The sequence below is a fragment of the Schistocerca nitens genome, chromosome 4, assembly GCF_023898315.1.
Source record: "Schistocerca nitens isolate TAMUIC-IGC-003100 chromosome 4, iqSchNite1.1, whole genome shotgun sequence".
In the NCBI taxonomy this organism is placed as follows: domain Eukaryota; kingdom Metazoa; phylum Arthropoda; class Insecta; order Orthoptera; family Acrididae; genus Schistocerca; species Schistocerca nitens.
The window spans coordinates 108,191,889-108,216,526 of record NC_064617.1 but is presented as its reverse complement, the minus strand read 5'-3'; the positions used below and the strand labels follow the sequence as shown (position 1 = coordinate 108,216,526).

Sequence of the window (24,638 nt, the reverse complement as noted above, 5' to 3'; positions counted from 1 at the left end):
GAAAATACAATATTGGTATTCTGTACTGTGATAAGAACTGAAAATTTAAAACTTTATTTTAATGTTCAGCTGTTAGAATTTCTCCCCTGCTCCACTCCTCTCTTTTTCAGGTCCACTGTCTCCCCCCTGCCCCGTCTGCACCCTGCTCCTTGCCCCACAGCCAGACAATGCTATATGCTCTGCCAGATAGTGCTCTTCTATCGCGCCCCCTCTCCCCCTTCCTCCCCTGTTATGGCTCCCCCTTTCCTGGCCCACTGCAGATTGGTGCTATTGCTCAATGCGAGAGTTGCATTCTAGCCATACTGCCACAGATAGAAACAACGCGCGCTTGAGGTGTGCCAGGTATGTGTGTGTGTGTGTGTGTGTGTGTGTGTGTGTGTGTGTGTTTGTTTGTTTGTTTGTTTGTTTGATTCTGAAGACAGCTTTTGTCAAAAGCCCAATGTGTAACAGTCTGTTGTCTGTGACTATCTGTGACTCAATGTATCATCTTTATGAGTAACAATCTACCCTTTTCATAATAATGCTAGACCTTCCATTGTGTTATGAGTATTTGATTATTTCTCTTCCATTAAGTTACAACTCAGCACCAAATTCATTTTATCAATTGAGGAGAGACCAGAAGACTATTCTGTAATTTTGTTTAGGGCTGGTCAGGCAAATTTTATCATAATTGTTAATCAATCACACATTGTCTTCTAGATTGATAATTTCCAAAGACTCTTTTTAGCATTAGGGTCTGTGATTATCTCTTGACTTATTACTAATGCAAGAAATAGCTGTTATTTTATTAGAAGAGTTTGAAGAAAAATAATTAACTTCACCAAACAAAACAACAGTATAACCAATAAGAAAATTCCTATTATTTTCTGAATAACTTTTCAGGGATAACAACGTTCACTATTCTTCGCAATATTTCAGTTCACCTTATCTGAGTACTAGTAGGGTTAGGAGTTACTTGAATTCAGTAATAAGAAAGCAGTTATTTCCTTTCTCCACAGTGATTCTCTTAAAATAAGATAGATTACATAAATTGTCTTTCTTTGGGACAAAGATGTCATTGCTAATCAAAATTCAACTCCATATCTCTGTTACAACAGTCTTTTAGAGAATCATGATGATGTATTCAATATGTCTTGCGAGCATCAGCCTTCACATGATGTCATATACTGCATTTATTTATATGTATAGTTTCCTACATTTATATGTTGTTTTTGTTCGTAGCAAGGTTTTTTAAACACTTCAGAGTTTGCACTTTTGATGCAGCTGTGTTCACAGCAATCATATCCTCACTGGATATTCTGTCTTCAGAAGTCCTTTTGATGCTGTTCTGTTTCTGATGTATTAGTACAGCAGCCACTGCGCCACTAATCAGCCTGAAGTTTTCTAATAAATGAGTTGTAACTTATAAGAACAGTTACTGTTATTGACACCATCCTCACCATAATGTTCACCATAACTACCGTATTTACTCGAATTTAAGCCGCACTCGAATCTAAGCTGCACCTGAAAAATGAGATTCGAAATCGAGGAAAAAAAAATTTTCCCGAATCTAAGCCGCACCAGAAATCTGAGACTCGAAATTCAAGGGGAGAGAAAAGTTTTAGGTCGCACCTCCAAATCGAAACAAAGTTGGTCCATTGTAATATGAGACACAATTTAGGTCGAATGAATGACGATACAGCTACAGTAGTTTGGTTCGAGTCGTAAGCTTAGCAGTTAAGCTTTACCAAGTAGCCGTTGCTATGCGTCAGGCGCTCCGTCCGTATTTATACGGGTACCCTTCTTTTTTCACGTGCTTCGTCTGGTTTGAATTGATTGCTTATTTTTCTTTGATCTGATAAGTGCCGTTCTCTTTGTTATAAGTGTTTACATCACTCAACGCTGAAAATGCATTAGGGTCATTCCATGTCAAGTCACCCAGGCCTTGACACCAACCATGTCAGATTTTGATGAAACTTGGTACAATTACTTCTTTTATCATCCTGAAAGCACTTGTAAAATTTTTTTGCTCTATCTCTTATAGTTTTTTGTTTCAGCAGTCGGAAACTGTAACTTAAATGTGTCCTCACAACGAAAAAAATTTGTATATTAAAGAATACTCAAGATATCAGTACGAAATTTTGGAATAAGTTTGTGTATTATATCTAAATGTTAAAAAAAATTACCATAAAGATATATTAAATTCTTCCAAATGAAAAAAAATTTTCAAGTTTTTTATTTTTATTTTAGCTAACGGATGTTCAGTTTTACAAAAACTGCAATATCTAGAGTCTCAGACCTGATAGAAAGCTCAAATTTGTTTTAAAATACTCTTAATTGTATAGGCTATTAGATAAAAGAAAAATTATGTTGGCTTTTTAACCTGTTTAATAGTTATCTAATTTTTAAAATAATATTAATTATATTTTAAAAATAAAAAATACCAAGTGACTTAGACACCGAAAATAAGTTTTTGTCTTCTTGGAGTAACAATGTACACTTGGATTTTGTATTGTTACTCCTTTGTTTTGAAGTAAAAAATTATTACAGTGTTAAATAGTGCTTGGATAGTATTTTATTAAGTTTATTCTTTTCCAATATCCTATAAAAGTAACCAGAACAGTAATCAGACCAAAAGTGAAATCAGTATGTCAGATATTCAAACCTGTAGTGTAGGGTTATTTAAAAAATCTGTTTCCAAACAACCTACACACCTTCAAAAAAGTTACAACCGGTATCAGAATTGAGTGAGGAAGAAAAAGATTTGATCCACTTACGATCTGGAATTAATCTGTGTGAATTTAAGAATATATGTTCACACCACAGCTACTACTTTTTAAATGTTTTTGAAAAGTATCAAACAACATGTGTAGACCCACTAAAAAAACACAAAAGCCCATCAAAAAATCGTTGAGAAGTGTAGGCTTGGATCTTTCTAAATAATTACTGACAAAAAATATTAGCATAAAATCTGGACAAAAGCTTTGCTCAACATGCCGTAACTTTTGTGAGGAAAAATTAAGAGTTGAAGTCAATGAAAGTGAAACAGATGATGAAGTCATGGTTGAATTAGAATCATTGGAATCCAGAAATGAATCCCTCGTACAAACAAACATTGCTCTTGATTATTTAGGTTTAACACCGATAAAGCTTCATGGCTTTTCAGAACAAAGTAAAGGGTCTTATTTTAAAAGGAAGGTTAGCAGTATTGAAAAGACTGCAAAAAAGGCGGTTTCAAAAGCATTAAAATATGATGCACCAAGTTCTGATGATGATGAAGAAGATAAAAGTGTGGTTGAGAAAGCAAAGGATTTTGATGTAATGATTTCTCTTATGAAAGATAAGATTTCATCTGTTCGGAGGTCTAGAAAAATCCAGATTCTGACCTTGGCTCCAGATTCTTGGACTCGAAATAAAGTGATGAAAGAATTTAATGTAAGTGAGTACATGGTGCGACAAACTAGAAAGCTAAAATCTGAAAAGGGTATTTTGGAAACTCCTGGTCCAAAAAAAGGTAAAACTCTTTCTGAAAACACAGTAAGACTTGTAACAGATTTTTATGAAAAGGATGAAAGTTCCAGAGTGCAACCTGGAACAAAAGACAAAGTAAGTGTTCAAAAAAATGCGTACATGCAAAAAAGACTCATTTTGTGTAACTTGAGAGAACTCTGTTGTTCTTTCAAATGGGAGAATCCCGAGGTAGAAGTAGGATTTTCAAAATTTTGTTTCTTGAGACCTAAATGGTGTATCCTTGCTGGTGCTGCAGGCACACACACTGTATGTGTATGCAGTATCCACCAGAATGTTAAACTATTACTGGATGCTGTGAAAATTGAAGAATCTTATAAAGACCTAATTAAGATGCTTGTGTGCAACACGGAAAACCAAAACTGCATGCTACATCATTGCGACAGCTGTCCTGCAAATACTGCACTAACTGAGTACTTAACTGAAAAACTAAGTGAAGATTATGATTTAGAAGAAGAAATTGTAATCAGTCAGTGGGTTAACACAGACAGGGCAGAAATGATCAAACAGTCTATCAGTGTTGAAGACTACATTTCTTTATTGGTTAGGTCATTGGAAAAGCTCACCCCGCACTCGTTTATAGCAAAATCCCAATCAGCAGCCTTTAAAAGATTGAAAGAAGACCCACCACCCAAAACAGCAATTATTGTGATGGATTTCAGTGAAAATTATTCCTTTGTTATACAAAATGAGATCCAAAGTTACCACTGGAATAGAGGTGGTTGTACTCTACACCCAGTTGGAGTTTTTCTAAGAAATGAGGAAAACAATGTTTTTGTTTCTAACCACTGTTTTATTAGTGATGACCAAGAACATGACACTGGTTTTGTTAACTTTGTACAAAAAGAAATTACAAAGTGGCTGTCATTACATCATACTGACATTGACTCAGCTCACTACTTTACAGATGGTTGTGCTGGGCAGTACAAAAATAGAAACAGTTTTAAAAATTTGACTGAACACTTGAGAGACTTTAATTTGAAGGTTCAACACTCTTTTTTTTGCAACAAGTCATTGGAAGTCAATTTGTGATGGCCTAGGAGGAACTATTAAAAGAATTTTATGGAAAGCCAGTCTACAGCTTTCAGACATAGAACAAATAATGACAGCAATCGATGTGTATAAGTTTTGTGAAAAAAATATTGAGAACATTCATTTTCACTTTATTGACAAAAAAGAAGCTGATTTGCTACAGTTAAAACTAGAAAAACGTTTTTCAGCAACCCGAACCATTCCTGGAACTAGAAGTTTTCATAACTTCAAACCACTTCCAACAAACAACCTTGAAATTAGAAGGACTACAGATAGTGTAAAACCCTCCTTAGTCTTTTCTTTCCATTCTTCTTCTGATTGGGTTCGTGTTGAACCATCCATAAATTGCTATGTGGCTGCAAATTATGATGGTAACTGGTACTTTGGACTGGTAAAAACAATATTCAATGATTAAGAAGATGCAGAAATTCTATTTCTACATCCTTCAGGACCCGCTGCATCATTTTATTGGCCTGAAAGAGAAGATTCCTGCATAGTGCCTTTGGAGCACATAGTCTGTGTAGTAGACGCACCTCAATCAAGCGGCACTGGGAGAATGTATTACTTCAAAAAAGACTGTATCAAAAGAACTGAAAGCTCTTGGATGAAGTGGAAAAACAGTTTCAATCAGCATTAATGTTTATTAAAAAGACAAAATTACTCAAAAAATTCAATGTTTCAAGCAATCAGTTGGGTTATACATAAGTGTCATAAGTAAACTATCTTCGTACATAATTCTAATGTAATCTACTATAATTAATAAACATGTTAAAAAGCCATCATTATTTTTGTTTTATCAAGTAGCCTATATGTTTAAGAGTAAATTAAAACAAATTTGAGCATTCTATCAGGTCTGAGACTTTAGATATTGCAATTCTTATAAAACAAAACATCCGTTAAAAAAAAAAAAGAAAAAAAATACATATATATATTTTTTTCATAGAAAATATTAATTTATTTTAATAGCATCATTTTTATCTTCAAATATGTATAATAAATAAACTTGCTGCAAAAATTCATGATGTTATCTAAAAGGGTTTTTAAGATAAGCAAATTTAAAGTTTTGAATACAAATTAAATTGGCCATTTCCGAAGGTTCAGAAAACGCAAAACATAAAAACTTTAAAAATTTATAAAAAAAAACTGTAAGAGATACAGCAAAAAAAAATTGCAGGTGTTGTCAGGATGGTATTAGAACCATTTGAGCCAAATTTCATGAAAATCTAAGGAGGTGGGTGTAAAATTTATTTTTTATTGGGTGATTTGATATGGAATGACCCATTACTGTACTGTGTCTTGCATTGTTTGTCGCATTCTGATAATGAGTGTTTACGACCTGTCGCCGCTCGTGGAATGGCTTGCTTTTGTGCGCGCTACCGCCGCTTGCAATTTTTTTAAAAAAAGAGAGGAATTGTCTCATTAGCGAAACAATAGCAAGAGACTGCTATTTGTTGTTACTTACACTGCCGCTTTCTTTAATAATGATCAACAAGAACCAAATAATAGACTGTGTATGATAGAAGATGTTCTGAACGAAAGTTTAGCGAAAATTTTTCTCCTTTTGAAAATCTTTGCGGACAATTAGAGTCATCTTAGATTTAAAAATCTAATCAATTGCCGTGCTTCATTTCTGACTGTATCACTATTCGCCATAAGAATAATACGAATATAAACATGACATGATTTGTATATTCTTCCGCGTTTGCTGTTGTCTCACTCTAGTTTCGTAGTTCATTAGGCAGGCAGGATTTAAATGAGATAGCAGCAAACACGAAAGAATACATGGCAAAATGTTTATATTTATTATTATTATGGTGAAGAGAATACTGCATGTGATTCACAATTTATAAAAGTTCCTATTAGCAACCATCTCTTCTCACAGGTAGGAAAAAAAATTCTGAACGCAGAGTTGGCCATTTTGACAAACATCCCAAACAGTCTTGCCAGTCAAATTTTCGTAGTGCATTGAAATGCTGCTACATTTGAAGATTAACCACAGTCTATTATATTAGACTGTGGATGAACAATATGGAATTTGTATTTACTTCATTGGATAATGTATGAAAATGCAGTGGTCGAAACACAGGGCGGAGAAAAAAGAGCTCGTCTTCCACCCCCCCCCCCCTTTTTTTTTTCCTGACGCAAAGGTTTTGGTGCCAGTATTTATCTTTGTGCCTGCGAAGCGCTACATACATTCGACGACAGAAGTTAGTTGTGGCGGCACCTACCAACATTTTTCAGAACTTCCGCTTTGCACTCGATTCTAAGCCGCAGGCGGTTTTTTGGATTACAAAAACCGGAAAAAAAGTGCGGCTTAGATTCGAGTAAATACGGTAGAGTCTAAGAATATTCTGTCACTAACACTGAGGCACTAACACACAGAATGGCTAAAACAGTGAAAAACAAATTGCATTATCATTGTTGAAATGACTTGATGTGATCCAGACTGTTTACATTCTTGGACAAGTGCATACATTTCTGAATCACAGCGTAAACTGTAAATAAGGAAGTTCTCAGTACAAGGACATGCTTGTGGTGACAGAAAGTAATTTGAAAATTATTGTAATTAATTGAAATGACTCTTTCTGATATGAACAGATGTTTGTGTTTACACTGCCAGGACAATTATCCTCAGAGTAAATGCAGTAAGCAAATAATTAAATTTACTGCATTGTTTAACTCTGTTTCATTTTCACTAAGAAATAAGTTCACGAAAATCAGGATAATGTGACATGAGGAGTGATTTCTTCATAGATATACTATAAGTGAAAACCATTATGTTTAAAATTACGCAGTACTAAGTGTTTCGCCTCGTGAAAGCTGGTGCTACCTGGCAATATCCCAGTCAAACTGTTGGAAAAAAAAGCCTATACCTCGCGAAAAACCAAGCGAGAGGGCGCAGTGGTTAGCACACTGGACTCGCATTCGGGAGGATGGCGGTTCAATCCCGCGTCCGGCCATCCTGATTTAGGTTTTCCATGATTTCCCTAAATCGCTCCAGGCAAATGTCGGGATGGTTCCTTTGAAAGGGCACGGCCGACTTCCTTCCCCATCCTTCCCTAATCTGATGAGACCGATGACCTCACTGTTTGGTCTCTTCCCCTAAACAACCCCAACCCCCCCTTGCGAAAAGTGAGGTAGAATATTTTATTTATTAAACACGTTTGTATGGTTGTAAAGACTGGAAAACCAAATTTTCTCAACAAAAATTGTTTGCTAAACTATCTTTAGTAAAAAAAAAAATTGAAAATATTGGACTCTTTTTCGCCTTCTTCAAAAATCTGTTTCTTGTGTGTATAGCACTTTGGTGTCTTATTTCCTTTTTAAAAGGTTGTAAAACTGTAAAGAACCATGATCCAGCATCTGAGTCAGTTCCTCATGTAAGTTGATCTGTAGAAGAGCATGCTCCTGCTGAAAATCAGGTTTTAAATATTCTTCCATTTGCAAGAACTGCAGTGGAGTCAACTATGAAAGCATGCCAGAATTTTTATATGAAGAAAATGGAGAAGTGTTAGTTTCTATGGAAATTATTGAGGAAACAGATGTCAAAATCAACATACTAGAAGAAGGCTGACTTACTGTTGGAAGAAGATGTTGATCCGGGGCCCAATCCATCTTCATGTCCTGGTTCTTCTAACTCAAGGCATTTACGGTGACATCAAGGAACATGGCCGGTTGAAACATTGGAAGTGACTCATATATCTACCTCAAGTGCAAGGTTGAACTACACTGTCAGAAGTGATGATAGTAATAAATGTTTACATATTACCACATTTTCAATTATAATAAAGCTACATAGTTTTCATTTGTATCACACGGTTTCTTCATGCAAGTATAATTAGTGACCTATTTTGCCTTGCCTGTTTCAGCAAATGATAGTTATTTTTCTGTCATTTGTTTTTTAATATAGAAACATAAAGAGTAAATAATGTAGTTTTATAAATGTGTACGAGTCAGAGCTGAGACACCCAGGAGCTTAATTTCGGCTAGTGATGTATGAATCACAATTGATAAGAGTCCAGAAATCACCCAATTGCACATGGAGTAGATGTACTGCAAAGTGAGATGTTCAATTCCAGTGTATAACATAATATATATATTTCTAGTATATAAACAGATCTGAAATAAAAGTACTCAAAACCAAGGTATATTGCCATTTTGCGCATAATTCGAAAAACTGATACTTTTAATGAACTGTAGTGCCCTGGGTTTTGGGCGCAGGAAAAAAATTGGAATACTCAAATTTTTTGCCCGTTTTAAAAAGGAAATAAATGTCAAAGCATTTTTTAAAACTTCAAAAAATTCAAAATTTTTCAACTATCGAAAATTTACCCATCATAATTTTTGTTGGAAAAACTGTCTTTAAAGGTTTCAACAATATGAATGAGTTAAAAACAAGTTGTATCTACTATTCGACTAACTACAATTCTGTCTTGTACACCCACAATCTCTTCAAGCACATTTTCCTTTACATACAATTAACTATTACATATTCTTATGCATATTCATCATTAGTGACAACTTTGTTACAGGGTCATCCTAATGAAGTTCATATTCTTGTGGCAGTAGTCAAATATCGCACAAAATTATTGGCACCACGTCTGGGCCTTTGCTCCAATTGGATTGCAACATTAAATTTGAATCAAAGAATACCTGTATGGGTAAAGAAAGGCTCCTTCCAATTTCCTTCAGACACAGTAAGTTGAAACTACATTGATCTATATTTTAGGTGTTAATTAAAATTTGTAAAATGCTTGTAACCGCTTGCTTCCTCTTTACCCACCATATACGTCAGTTCATATTTGCTGGTGTGCACTCACTTTTGGCCTGCACCTTCTCCCCTCTCCCACGACGTTACATGTAAAAATATGTGCTGTTGCCTTGCAGAAACATGACATATTAAAGTGGTGTGCAAACAAGACGGAGGGTGTTGGGACGATGCGCAATAGCAAGGAGCAGTGTACTACATAATGCTTCTGCCAATAGCATCATTCTTCTGCATCAGTCTGCACCACATGTTTCGGGGTGCATGAAGAACATTTAGTGCTGATTTTAATGTTCATTTAGGTACAGTGAGGTTACTTAGCCACTATAGTATTCATTAGGGATGGTATAAAGCAAACACAAGTGTTACATTAAGAAGCGGCAGTGATAGTTTCCTGAGCATGTAAATTCTGCGAAGCAGATTCAGAAGCAGAAAGAATGGCTGATGGCTGGGTGTAACGCTCACCCCTGCCTCTGCGTTGCCAATTGCCAGGGTAGGCAGTGGCTGGAGTGTGAGGCAAGGGACAAAAACAGAACACACATTGGTGATGCCGCAAGATATTCTCTCTCTCTCTCTCTCTCTCTCTCTCTCTCTCTCTCTCTCTCTCTCTCTCTGCAGAACACATTGAACTGTTGCCTTTTTACGTGCACCCAGTTTTTGTAGGAATCATCCCTGCATTCATTTGTAGTGACTTGAGAGGACTATTGAATTCACAGATCAGGCTATCAGAGTGACCAAGTTTATATACAATTTATGTGGACAATAGTTTTGTACTTTTAAGTATGTTTTAGTGAGTTACAGTCACCACAAAGCAATTAAGTGGAAAGGCACTCACAAGTGGCAAGCATTGTGTACTATTCTATACCTTTTAGTTAATTTTATTTGCATAATGCATTTAAGTAGAACCAAAACAATAGAAAATCTGGGAACTAAAGTATTCCTGCAAGGAAGAGCAGCATTTTGGGAGAAAAAAGTCTGAAACTTAGATTTTAAAACCTCCAGTTTGTCACTCAGAAATTTAAGCTTTTATTCATTTATCCATTCAGTAATTTATGCATCATGTTTCATTGATATCATCAACAAAAACCCTCAGGGATGTGGAACAAGTCAAGTTATAGATTAGGGGCAGTGCACTATGATGTCTTACATCATGCCTAAGTAATAGAAAGCAAGGGGTAATTATCTCCTCAAAGGTAACAAATTATCATTCAAAATCCTGGATAGTTGCACAAGGTGGCACTCAATGCTCTCTTCTCACTTTTATTATATTTTCTGTTATATGTTAAATATTTGAAAATTCTGAAGCAGAAAACCCTTGACTGCATAATAGCTGAGAAACAAGGATCTTCTAAATGGTTTGACTCTGAACAAAGCAAAAGTCCATTATTTAAATCCTGGAACACCTAAAAGTACCTTCTGTGAGATGATAATGTTTTGCTGAATAACATCGGAATTATTTATTTTAAAGCATGCATATAGTACTAGAAACAAAGATATGGCAATGAAAATAGTCAATTTTCATTGATATTCATTGGTCAAAATTGTGTGCTAAGATTGCACAATATACCAGAATTAAAAACTTCAACAGAATAAATGACAAAAATATTCTGTAGGCGAAGTTAGGTCTACTGAAAAAGAATCTGCATGGTACCCCAACACAGAAATGTTATCACTTCATAAAAGAGTGCATGAAGGATGAATGAATAACTTTTGATGTCACTGATTATCAGTCTTATGTAAATATAACTTCATTTGGGGGGGGGGGGGGACACTTTAGAAAACTGTCTCATCTCTTTAGATAATTATAAGCAAAGTATATTTCATGTATTTTCCTATATCCTAATCAGATAATTAACAAATGAATGAAATGAGACGAAAAAATTGCTATTCATCTTAAACTACCAAAAGAGAAGCAACCAAAAAAATTTATTTTGTACACTAGCACTATATAGCTCAATATTGTGTGTCCTTATTCCAGCTAAATGTGTGAACATGTTGCTGTTTTTCCGAGAAAATAGCTACCTACATCAAATAACAAAAGCCTATTTACAGTACACTCAACTTGTAAATAGTCTTCACGGGTTTGCCACCAGATGACATTGTGCAAATTCCACAATATTTCCTTGGAGCAACTGTCCAACAGCTTCAGGTGGTTGAACCTTGCTGGTGGACAGGTACAACTGACGGTATCTGCACGCTGGCACCCCGTACGAAGAACACACATGTGAAGAACGCGCAGGTGCAAAAATCACACATGTGCAGTTATTTAAAGATAGGTGGCACATACTTGAATGCCTTCTGGTGAAAATCGCAGAGTGGCCCTCCTGCACGTGCACTGTATGCTATGTTTACTAATAGTGCGGCCAGACGTTACTCACTAAAAAACCATACGAGATCAATGTTATGATGGGCCTGTTATTGAAAAATCTTGATTTTATTACTGTGATTTAGTAGCAGCCAATGCAGCGTTCTAGGCTGTGCTCAGTTGAAATCCCGCATCCCTGTTGATGAGATTATCAGGTGTACGGATATGTATTGCTTCCTTAATGACGCAGCCCCAGAAAGATGATGCCGGGGATAAAACTTCCATCATCTCATAAATCATGCGATGTCCTTTATTCAGATAGTGTTACCAAATTCCCGACTTCTGTGGTTGGCGTAGATGTGTATGACACTAATGTTCATCGCAGCGCTCTGGTACTGTGCGATATATCTGGCCTATATATGCCGCCCCACATTGACAAGGAATCTTATACACACCACATTTCCTCAGGCCAAGATCATCCTTAACCAAACCCAATGGATCCCTCAGTGTTGCAGATGGTAGAAAAACACATTTAATGTCATGTCTTCCGAGGCCTCTTCTGATTCTTGACGACATGGCACCAAAATACAGGAAGAAGGCCAAAGTGTAGGGTGTCTTTGTATCTTCATTCTGCTCCATGGATTGAACTTGCTTGGGCCAGAATGCATTACGTGTCTGCCTTTCAGAATAACTATTATGTCGAAACAGACTTCAAATGTTGTATCTCACTTGACAGGCTTTCAGGATTAGATACTACACACGCACTATGAACTAACATACGTAATGCACTACCGCATTGTGCATGGTGATAGTTGTGGCCTGCAAATATAGATCTGTATATGTTGGCTTGCAGTAGATGCTTTGTCCCAAGGTTCAATCTGCTTTCCCTCGTGTCAAAACATCAAGAAAAGGTAAAGTACCATTTTTTTCTGCTTTCATTGTGAAGTTAATATTCGGATGGAGTGAATTTAAATGCTGAAGAAACTTAGGTAGAGTATCAAGTCCATTTGTCCACACCACAAACGCATCATCCACCTTTTTCTTCAGAGTCCTCCATGAAATAATTCCCCATCACAGAAGACAGAAGAAATTCTACTGTGTTTCTCTCGTGCACGGAATATAATAACAAGATATACAAACTTCTTGATGATTCTGCGTACATTAAATTAAAAAATGATCTGATGGGTAGGATCCAGAGAAAGACTTTGGAACTCATCAGGAAGAGCTTGACTCCAGCACAAGTCACCTAGGGTTTCCGTCAACAGGAAGTATATCCTCCTAGACCCTATGGCCTACCCAAGATCCACAAGAATGGGGTGTGTCTCTGTCCCACTGTAAGTAACATAGGAGCACCTACTTATTTTGTTGCTAAATGTGTGACATCACTATTGGGAGTTCTTGTAGGCAAGTGTGACAATCACATTCGAAACTCTGAGGATTTCATAGGTCACCTGAAAACACTTAGATTGCAATTGTTGGATCTCGTAGTAAGTTTTGATGTTGTCTTTATTTACAAAGGTGCTGTTGGAGGACTCATTAGAGCTCATTAGCAAGAAGTTTCAGGAGGACATAGTGGCATTATTTAAACAGGTGCTTACTTCAACATACTTCTTATTTCATGACCAATATTTTGAACAAGTCGATTGTGTTGCCATGGGAAGTCCTCTGTCTTCTGTGGTGTCCAATTATTTTATGGAGGACTTTGAAGAAAAAGCACTACAGTCAGTCACTCTCAAACCCTCTTGTCTTCTGTGGTATGTGGATGATATGTTTGTGGTGTGGCCACATGTACTGGATACTCTTCTTATGTTTCTTCAGCATTTAAATTCCCTCCATCCGAATACAAACTTCACAATGGAAGCCCAAAAGGTGGTACTTTACCTTTTCTTGATGTTTTGGTATGAAGGAAACCAGATGGAACCTTGGGACACAGCATCTGCCACAAGCCAACACGTACATACCCATTTTTGCGAGTCACAAGCTGCAATCACCCTGCACAATGCGATAGGCATTACGTATGTTAGTTCATAGAGTGTTTGTGGTATCTGATTCTGAAAGCCTGTTGAATGAGGTACAACATTTGAAAATGGTGTTCTGACAAAATGGTTATTCTGAGAGAGAGCAACATAATGCGTCCAGGCCCAAGCTAGTTCAGTACATGGAGCAGAATGAAGATACAAAGACACCCACCACTTTGGCCTTCTTCCTATATTTTGGTGCCATGTCATCAAGAATCGGAAGGGGCCTCGGAAGACATGACATTAAATGTGCTTTTCAACCATCTGCAAAACTGAGAAACCTGTTGGGTTTGGTTAAGGGTGCCTGAGGAAACTTGGTGTGTATAATATTCCTTGTCAGTGTGGGGCGGCACATATAGGCCAGACATGTCGCGCAGTGCAAGAACACTTCGATGAACATTAGTGTCATACGTGTATACACCAACCAGGAAAGTCGGGAATTTGGTAACACTATCTGAATACAGGACATCGCATGATTTATGAAGTGATGGAAGTTTTATCCTCAGCATCATCTTTCTGGGACTGCGTCATTAAGGAAGCAATACATATCCATACAGCTGATAATCTCATCAACAGGGATGCGGTATTTCAACTGAGCACAGCCTAAAACCCTGAATTGGCTGCTAATTAAATTTCAGTGATAAAATCAAGGTTTTTTTATAACAGACCCATCATAACACTCGTCTGGTATGGTTTTTTAATGAGTAACGCCTGGTCGCACTGTTAGTAAACGCAGCATACAGCGCATGCACAGGAGGGGCTCCTGCGATTCATGGCAGAAGGCGTTTGAATATGGCACCATCCATCTGCAAATCATTGCGCATGTGTTATTTCTGCACCTGCACATTCTTCACGCTCGTGTTCTATATACAGGGGAGTTAACATGTGGATGCCACTGGTCATAGCCCCCTGCTGGCCCAGGGGTTAGAATAGGCTCTAGATGTTCCTAATTGTTATAAGAGGCGACTAAAAGGAGTCTTACACCTTTTGACCTTTATGTGATGGTTCCCTGTAGGGTTTGACCTCCATTTTTCAAAATTTTCCAGAAGAGCAAGACGATTGGGGAAGGGCGCCTTACATGGTGCATAGTGTCCATTGTGCATTGAGATTGTGATCCCACTTTCTCATTGTGGCATTGTAGTCCCACTCATCCTCTATCTCATGAGTGAGGACACCTTCCTGGGTGCGTTTTCCTCCACCCACTATGCAGTGTCGTTTTCTGTGCCAACGAAGACCATGGAATTCTTTGCACCTCATTTCCAGCACGGTAGCCAGTCCATTGTGGTGAGGCCGCCATGTACTCTGGCGGTTGTAGCCCCCTGACTACACAGGGATCACTCTGCTGATACCTGCACTGTTAACTCCCCACGTATGCCAAGGAGTAGATGCCCATCACCCTGGGGCATTGGGACTCCCGGCAATGGCCATCCTGCCAGGTGGCCTTTGCTGTGGCTGGGTGGTGCCTATGGGGAGGGTCCCTGGTCAGAGTGGGTGGCATCAGGGTGGAAGATGCGCGATGAAGCGTACCACGTCATCACTTGCTGCTTATCAAATGCCAGCAGTGTCTAAGCATTCCAAGTCTCAGTACAATGCAAGGAAGTATGATCCTAAATCATTCCCCTCCCTGGCCACACCTTGGGAGGAACGCCAGGCTAAGGATGGCAGCGAACCTTATTCGCCCCGGTACCTCATATGTACAAGAGCTGATGGGGACTCATATGTCTCAATGAAGCCTCAGTTTTTTATAGAGCATTTTGAGGGCAATTTTGAGGAGGTGCAGGTCTTGTCCAAACTGCAGTCACGGGCATTACTCGCTTGTGACAAGCTGGGGGTCCACTACTATCACGCCTCATAAGAGCTTAAATATGGCCCAGGATATTATATTCCACAGGGACCTTCTTTTGCAGTCTGACAACAAGCCGTGCACCAACTTAGAGCAACGAGGAGTTCATTTCATCTGGCTCGTCCATCGGGGCCTGAGGGTTAATCAAGTTGCCACCGGTGCCTTCATATTGGCCTTCGAGGGTGACACATTACCCGAGAAGGTCAAGGTGGTGGTCTATCTCTGTGATGTCAAGCCATATATCCATCCCCCAATACAGTGCTGGAAGTTCAGCCATATGTCTTCCTGCTGTACTTATAGCATCACATGTCAAGATTGTGGACGTCCATCCCATCCCAGTACTCCACGTGCCCCGCCTCCCATCTCTGTCAACCGTGGAGAACATCATTCCTCTTGCTCACCAGACTGCAGGATTTTACAGCGAGAAAGGAAAATCATCGAATACAAGACCCTGTACTAACTGCGCTAAGAGAACATTGTAGCCCCATCAGTTCTGCGAGTTCCAATCGGCTCTCAGAACCGGAAGACTACACATGCCCCCTTGATGGTGGGGGACACTTCCCTCCCTGTTGCTCCCGCACCACCTACCGCGAGAGCACTGTTCCCACAACCATTGAGAACACCAGTCCCCACTTCTCAGCCGGAGAAGCGTAAGTCTTCTTCGGCTCATCTTTCTAGGAAGGGGTCCCTTGGGTCACTCCCTTCCCAGGTTTTTGCTAGTGGGAAAGATGACACCTGCCAGTGGCTGAAGTGCCCAAAACCAGCTGGTCGTAGGGCTTCACGATCATCTTCAGCCCCAGAGACTGAATCAGTGAAGGCCTCCCAGCCAGAGAAACCCAACGGTCAGTGAGAGAAATCCAGAAAGAAGACCCCCCAAGACCAATGGATTGCTGTGCACCCACACCACCACTGCCTAGAAGCTCTGCGTCTGAGAATGAGGTGAAGATCCTGTCATCCGCTAAGGACCTAGATCTCCCCAGACCCTCAGACACAATGGATACAGCCTGTTCAGGAAGTCAGTCAGTGGCAGCAGGTGACTCTCAGGCGTTGACTGCCTCATTGAGTGTTTCATGCCTTCCCAGTCTCATGATCATGTCATCCTCCAGTGGAATTGCAGCGGTTTTTTCCACCACCTGGCTGAGCTACGGCGACTGTTAATCTTTACACATGCATTCTGCATTGCCCTCCAGGAAACCTGGTTCCCGGCAGTGCATACACCTGCCTTTAGCAGCTACAAGGGATATTACAAGAACTGTAGTCACTTGAATAGTGTGTCAGGGGGAGTTAGCATTTTTGTCCTGAACTCAGTATGTAGTGAACCTGTGCCCCTTCAAACTGCTCTTGAAGCTGTGGCTGTCAGGATACGGACGACGCAAGAAATAACTGTCTGCAATGTATATCTCCCTCCAGATGGTGCGGTACCCCTGAATGTATTGGCTGCACTGATTGATCAACTCCCTAAACCTTTCCTACTTTGGGGAGATTTTAATGCCCATAACCCATTGTGGGGTAGCACCATGCTTGCTGGCCGTGGCAGAGATGTTGAAAATTTACTGTCATTTACTTGACCTCTGCCTCTTGAATACTGGGGCCGCCACACATTTCAGTATGGCTCATGGTAGTTACTCGGCCATCGATTTATCAATTTGCAGCCCAGGACATCTCCCATCTATCCACTGGAGAGCACATGACAACCTGTGTGGTAGTGAACACTTCCCCATCATCCTGTCACTCCCCTGGCGTCATGCCCATGGACGCCTACCCTGATGGGCTTTAAATAGGCAGGCTGGGTAGCCTTCACCTCTGCTGTTACCGTTGAATCTCCCCCATGTGGTGCCATCGATGTTGTGATTGAGCAGGTCACTACAATGATAATTTCTGTGGCGGAAAACGCAATCCCTTGTTCTCTGGGGGTACCCCTGGCAAAACACAGTCAGTTGGTGGTCGCCGGAAGTTGCTGAAGCAATTAAAGAGCATCGGCAAGCTCTACAGCGACATAAGTGGCACCCTCCCCTAGAGCACCTAATAGCCTTTAAGCGACTCCATGCCCGCATTCGCCTGCTTATAAAACGACGGAAACAGGAGTGTTGGGAGAAGTACATGTAGACCATTGGGTGTCATACATCACCTTCCCAAGTCTGGACGAAGATAAGACATCTTTATGGGTACTAGACCCCAACAAGTGTCCCTGGCATTAACATCAATGGTGTGCTCTCTGCCGATGCAGACCTGATTACCGAGCGCTTTGCTGAGCACTGTGCTCGAGCCTCTGCGTCAGAGTACTACCCCTCAAATGGCAGTTGGAAAGGAAAGTCCTCTTGTGCACTACAAACCACAGTGAGCCCTATAATGCCCCATTTACAGAGTGGGAGCTCCTCAGTGCCCTTGTACATTGCCCCGACACAGCTCCTGGGCCGGATCAGTTCCACAGTCAGATGATTAAACATCTCTCGTCTGACTGTAAGCGATATCTCCTCGTCATCTTCAACCAGATCTGGTGCGATAGCGTCTTTCCATTGTAATGGCAGGAGAGCACCATCATTCCTGTGATAAAACCTGGTAAAAATCCACTTCATGTGGATAGCTATCGGCCCATCAGCCTCACCAATGTTCTCTGTAAGCTGCTGTAATGTATGGTGTGTCGGTGGTTGCGTTGGGTCCTGGAGTCACATGGCCTACAGGCTCCATGTCAGGTCGGCTTCCGCCAGGATCGCTCTACCATTGATAATCTTATGTCCCTTGAGTCTGCCGTCCGAACAGCCTTTTCCAGATGCCAAAACCTGGTTGCCGTCTCTTTTGACTTACGCAAAGCATACAGCACGACCTGGCCTTGCCACTTTGATTGAGTGGGGTCTCCAGGACCTGCTCCCGATTTTTCTCCTAAACTTCCTGTCACTCCATACTTTCCATGTCCAAGTTGGTGCCTCCCATAGTCCTCCCCTCCCCGTATTCAGGAGACAGGTGTTCCGCAGGGCTCCATATTAAGTGCATCTCTATTTTTAGTGGCCATTAACGGCCTAGCAGCAACTGTAGCTGCTCTGGTCTCCCCTTCTCTGTGTGCGGATGCCAGGATGCCGTCTGCATTTGTATTGCTCCTCCAGTACTGGTGTTGCTGAGCAGCACTTACAGAGAGCCATTCACAAGGCACAGTCATGGATTCTTGCCCACGGCTTCCAGTTTTCAGCCGCAAAGTCATGTGTCATGCACTTCTGTCAGTGTCGTACTGTCCACTCGGAACCTGAACTTTATCTTAATGATGATCCACTCACTGTAGTGGAGACGTATCGATTCTTAGGACTGGTTTACGACACCCAATTGACTTGTCAGCTTAAGCAGGAGTGCTGGCAGCACCTCAATGCTCTCCACTGCCTGAGCAACACCAACTGTGGTGCAGATCACTCTACGCTGCTGCAGCTCTACAGAGCCCTTGTTCAACCCTGCCTTGACTATGGGAGTCTGGTTTATGGTTCAGGAGCATCCTCTGCGTTGCGTTTACTCAACCCAGTGCACCACTGTGGCGTTCGCTTAGCGACGGGAGCTTTTAGAACGAGTCCGGTGGCGAGCGTCCTGGTGGAGGCCGGAGTCCCTCCATTGCAGATTCGATGTACACAACTGCTCGCCAGTTATGTTGCACACATTTGTAGTTCTCCTGAGCATACAAATTACCATCTCCTTCTCCCAACCGTGGCAGTTCATCTCCTGCATCGGCAGCCCAGGTCAGGCCTCACGATTGCGGTTCGCGTGCGATCCCTTCTCTCCAAACTGGATTCCTTCCCTTCACCACATTTTCTTGAGGTACATTCACATACACCTCCGTGGTGTACACCTTGGCGAAGCTTCATCTGGACCTTTTGCATGACCCTAGGGACTCCATTAACCCCACCGCTCTCTGCTGTCACCTCCTCTCGATTCATGACGTGTTCCATGGCTCTGAAGATGTTTACACCGATGGCTCGATGGCTGATAGTAATGTTGACTTCGCCATGACCACAGAGGCTATATTGAACAGCATTCCTTGCCCGCTGGCTGCAGTGTATTCACTGCAGAGCTTGTGAGCATATCTCGTGCACTTCAGTACATCCGTTCCTGTTCTGGTGAGTCTTCTTCTCTGTTCTGACTCCCTGAGCAGATTACAAGTTATCGACCAGTGTTACCCTCACCATCCTTTGGTAGCGAACATCCAGGAGTCCATCTCTGCCCTGTAACGGTCCAGTCGTTCAGTGGTGTTTGTGTAGACCCCAGGACTTGTTGGAATCCCAGGCAACGAACTTGCTGACAGCTGGCGAAAAAGGCTATGCAAAAACTGCTCCTGGAGATGGGCATCTCTGAAACAACCTGCGTTCTGTCTTGCGCTGCAAGGTTTTTTGGCTTTGGGAGGCGGAGTGGCCTAACAATATGCACAAGAAACTGCATGTCATTAAGAAGACTGCGAATGTGTGAAAGTCTTCCGTGAGGGATTGTCGCAGGGAATCTGTTGTCGTTTGTCGGCTCCTCTTTGGCCCTACATGGCTCACACATGGTTACCTCCTCCATCGCGAGGACCCACCTCAGTGTCACTGTGGCTCCCAAATGACAGTCATCCACTTCTTGCTGGACTGCCCACACTTAGCCGCTCTGTGGCGGACTTCTAACTTTCCCAGCACCCTACCTTCGGTGTTGGGCGACAATGCCTCAACAGCAGCTTTAGTTTTACCTTTTATTTGTGAGAGTGTCCTTTGTCCCTCTGTGTCCTCCAACCCAGGGCTTTTAGAGTGCTGGTTTTAATGTGTTGCAGAATGGCTGGCTTCTCCTTTTTTTATTCTCATGGTCAGCCAGCCATGGTGATCTGCTTTCTTGTTTTCCTTTCTCCTGTAATTGTGCCGTATGTTGTCTTTGTTTTCTTCTTTCCATTGGGTAGTTGTTCTTCTGGGAACAGGGGACCGATGACTTCGCAGTTCAGGCCCCACCCCCCCACCGCTCCTTTCAAACCAACCAACCATCAGTCCTACCTAGCCACCAGAAAGGTTCAACCACCTGAAGATGTTGGACAGTTACTCTGAGGAATATAATTGCCATGCAGCTATACAGTAAGATTTAGCAAATTGCAGTGGCCAAAAATGTTAAATGTGTGCCTCTATATTATCAGATAATTTACAGGAATTTCTAGTTAGGTGTGCTTTTTAATCTTCTTTTGAATTAGTAGGGATCTTTAGTTGCTTGCTTTGCGTTAGATGAGAGCTCATTGAAAACCTTTCAAAGTAAGGAACAACATTTTGAACCCTAGACAGGGAGAAAAGCCTACTTAAAAATAATTTTTGTGTTTTATGTTATGATGTGAAAATCACACTTAATTTCAAAGCAATTGTTTTCAACAGAAAATATTATATTGTGAATGAGCTTGAACAGTAAGTGTAATAATGCCAAGATCTTTATAGATTCCTCTGTGAGCTGCATGGTTATTTACCTTACAGAATATTTGTACTGCCCACTATTTACAAAATAGTATATTTTCTGGAGGTGCATTGATCCTGAAGATAATTCCATGGGACAGTGGGGAAAATGCTTATTTTTAATGTAACACAATAAGAGGTACATATTATGTGCAAAAAGTGCCAAACTGATCTTCATGATTATCTTTGTGGTGAGTCAAATTAAACATGTTACTGAACTGGTCCACAGTGTTTCATTTAGTGTATAACTATTAATAAAAATGTACTTCTGATGCCAGCAGGTCATTTTTGTTTGAACGTGCATAATATGAATTTTTATGATTTTAAGACTTAAACTGATTGCTATGAGCCAGTTGTAGGCCTGTTAAGCTATAATTTGGGCTCTCTGTTGAGGTGGCTTTGGCCCCTGTATTTGTGTACTTGTATCATCAGCAAATGGGTGCTCACAACATTAATAATCATTCAGCTGTATTGTGTTCACTGAATAGACATTGTTGTTTTCAAGTTGCCAACCACAAATGTCATAGCAGTTAGCTGTGCTTTGATGTCAGTGTAAGGACCTTTAGTTTTTTAAACAGAAGCCTACATGAGCTTCTTGAATCAACACCATATATTACCCAGATGGCTCACTTTTGGGCTGAAAATATTCTTTCTACATGAACTGAGGCATCCATAACTATTATAGATGACATACAAAGTAAATGAATTTTGTATTACTGATGCTGAACGTGGGCAAATCCTAGTTGCAAATGTAGCTACATTCAATCTGTGGGACGTTGATTGTGTGTATCTTACCCAAAAACTTATCAACTAACCTCATCCCAAAAATCTGATGTCTTCCATTTCACTAATTATCCCATCGTTGTAAGACAGTAGTTCCTGGCGTGAATCGGTAACCATCTACATCTACATGGTTACTCTGCAATTCACACTTAAGTGCCTGGCAGAGGGTTCATCGAACCATTTTCATAGTACTTCTCTACCATTCCACTCTCGAATGGCGCGCGGGAAAAAGGAACACCTAAATCTTTCCGTTCGAGCTCTGATTTCTATTATTTTATTATGATGGTCATTTCTCCCTACGTAGGTGGATGTCAACAAAATATTTCCGCATTCGGAAGAGAAAGTTGGTGATTGAAATTTCGTAAATAGGTATCACCACAAAGAAAACTGCCTTTGTTTCAGTGACTGCCACCCCAACTTTCGTATCATATCATTGACACTCTCACCCCTATTGCAAAGTAGTGTCATAGGCCCTCATCTGTTCCTGATTTACATAAATGATCTAGGTGATAATCTAGAAACGAGCTGCCCTTCTTTGCACTTTTCGATGTCCTCCGTCAATCCTACCTGATAAGAATCCCGCACCACACAGCAATATTCCAGCAGTGGACGGACAAGTGTAATGTAGGCTGTCTCTTTAGTGGGTTTGTCGCATCTTTAAGTGTTCTTCCAACAAAGCACATTCTTTGTTTCGACTCCCCACAATATTATCTATGTGGTCTTTCCAATTTAAGTTGCCTGTAATTGTAATTCCTAGGTATTTAGTCAAATTGACAGCCCTTAGATTTGTATGATTTATCGCACACCCAAAATTTTTCAGATTTCTTTTAGTACCCGTGTGGATGACCTCCCACTTTTCTTTGTTTAGTGCCATTTGCCACTTTTCACACCATACAGAAATTCTCTCTTGATCATTTTGTAATAGGAATTGATCGTCTGATGATTTTACTAGACGGTAAATTACAACATCATCTGTAAACAATCTAAGGGGGCTGCTCAGATTATCACCTAGATCATTTATGTAAATCAGGAACAGCAGAGGGCCTATGACACTACCTTGCAGAATGCCAGATATCACTTCTGTTCTACTCAATGATTTACTGTCTATCACTACGAACTGTGACCTCTCAGAGGAAATCACGAACCCAGTCACACAACTGAGATAATACTCCATATGCGCGCAATTTGATTAATAATCACTTGTATCGTCCACAAACATAGCCGCTGCAGAGTATCTGCTGTAATTGTAGGTAGGTCTCTAAAAAGTGGTCTTAGCAGGATACCCCAAATAACATTAATCTCAATTGAATGCCCTCTCATTTCTTGCTAGGCGAGAGTGTGTAAGGCAACCTTCAGCTTTTTACTGCTCATATATGACTCAAATCATCTAAAGATATAACTGGCACAGTCAAATACATTAATTAACAAAAGGTACACTATGGCTCCAGTTAATTAATAATATCTTTGGATGTCTTGTGCAAGACAGAAAATATTGTCTAATCAACTGAAGAGCCATATCAAGAACCAAACTCTGGATCTACTAACAATGTGTACCCTGAAAAATAGGCAAAAACTTTGTTGTCCCTCAAAACTGTTTCATAAGAAATCTGCTTAATTGATGTTAATTTGTGATATTTATGTGGTCTTTCTTTGATTGCCAAAAGTTATTGGGAACATTATTTATAAATCTTATCTTTGATGTGAGATGGTCATTTCTTGATGATGATGATGATGATGATGATGATGATGATGATGAAGTATTACATTTGTAGTATATTGTTGTTTGTGCAATTTTGTTTCAGTCCATTCCTGTTATAATGATTGGGCCTGGAACTGGTGTAGCTCCGTTCCGTAGTTTTATTACAGAGAGAGTGGCACTTGGTGAAGCTGGAGCTGAAAGACTTTACTTATTCTTTGGCTGTCGTTATTCGAGACAAGATTTCCACTGTCGGGAAGAGTGGCTTAACTTTGAACAAAATGGGCAGCTGTCGCTGTTTGTTGCTTTTTCCAGAGATCAGGAGGAGAAGAGGTACATTTTATTTTCTTGTAATATTTGTGCAGTTAAAGACTATCAGTAGTATGTTACAGAATGAAACTGCTGCATCCAACACAACCAGGACAGTTTATTACAGAATTTTAGTCGAATTTTATGTGTAATGTTTTCAGTTTTAAGAATTTTAAGTTCTTTCAAGTAAATTCTGTTCTCTTATTTGTCATATTGCTTCCTTGCTCACAATGGTTGTTACATGGTTCCTGACTTATATACGTTCAAACGTGGCTGCTCTCATTTATAGAGGTTTTCACTTGTACGACAAAAAAGACATGTTTTTTGTCATCAGTATTACTGCGAGGAAAGTCTGCACTGGCAACTTGCCAGTGCACTACCGTACTCCTTGTGTCATGCTGAATGGGATGCTTAGACAGTGTATTAAACTGATGTGAAATATGGTGTGACAAACTTACCTGTGAAACATGTAGGTCATTTTGATATCCCAATGATAAGAAGAGGCAGCTTGTCTGTTCCAGTCATGTTTTCTACAGAGGAGAGTGGTGATGCAGTTCTTACTTTGTGTACTTCTGTGGCACTCTTCTCATTTAAACATAAAGGTGCTATCCAGAAGGCACTTACAATACAAACCAGGTTCATCTGCATTGTGTTATCTGGATGATACGCATTTAAAAAAATTAGTAAATCTTCAGTCCACTGCTTGCACTTACCTTGACCCACATTTGCTTTCCAAGTTGATTTTCTTGAAAAAAGTCTTTTTTTTTTAACAGCCTAAATATTCATAGCTAGATAGAAAAATTCTGCATCTGCAGGACTCTGGTTTTTCCTTTCAACTATGGTCCATCTTTGGGAATCCCCACACCCTCCAAAGCTTTGTTTCATCCACACCAAAAAACACTGTCAACATTAATAAATTCAACAGTTCTGTTTTTCTTAATATTTCCATGT

The 24,638-nt window shown here is 40.2% G+C and overlaps 1 protein-coding gene across 4 annotated transcripts in view; it reads left to right on the top strand.

Annotated features, from left to right (window-relative positions):
• LOC126253382 (NADPH-dependent diflavin oxidoreductase 1) overlaps positions 1-24,638 on the top strand; it is an 86,947-nt gene that overhangs the window by 45,094 nt on the left and 17,215 nt on the right. For all 4 annotated transcript variants that reach the window (XM_049954673.1, XM_049954672.1, XM_049954671.1 and 1 more), the window contains exons 7-8: positions 9,072-9,236; positions 23,485-23,711. In XM_049954673.1, the coding sequence (XP_049810630.1) occupies positions 9,072-9,236; positions 23,485-23,711 (392 nt within the window). The remainder of the gene's footprint in view (positions 1-9,071; positions 9,237-23,484; positions 23,712-24,638) is intronic.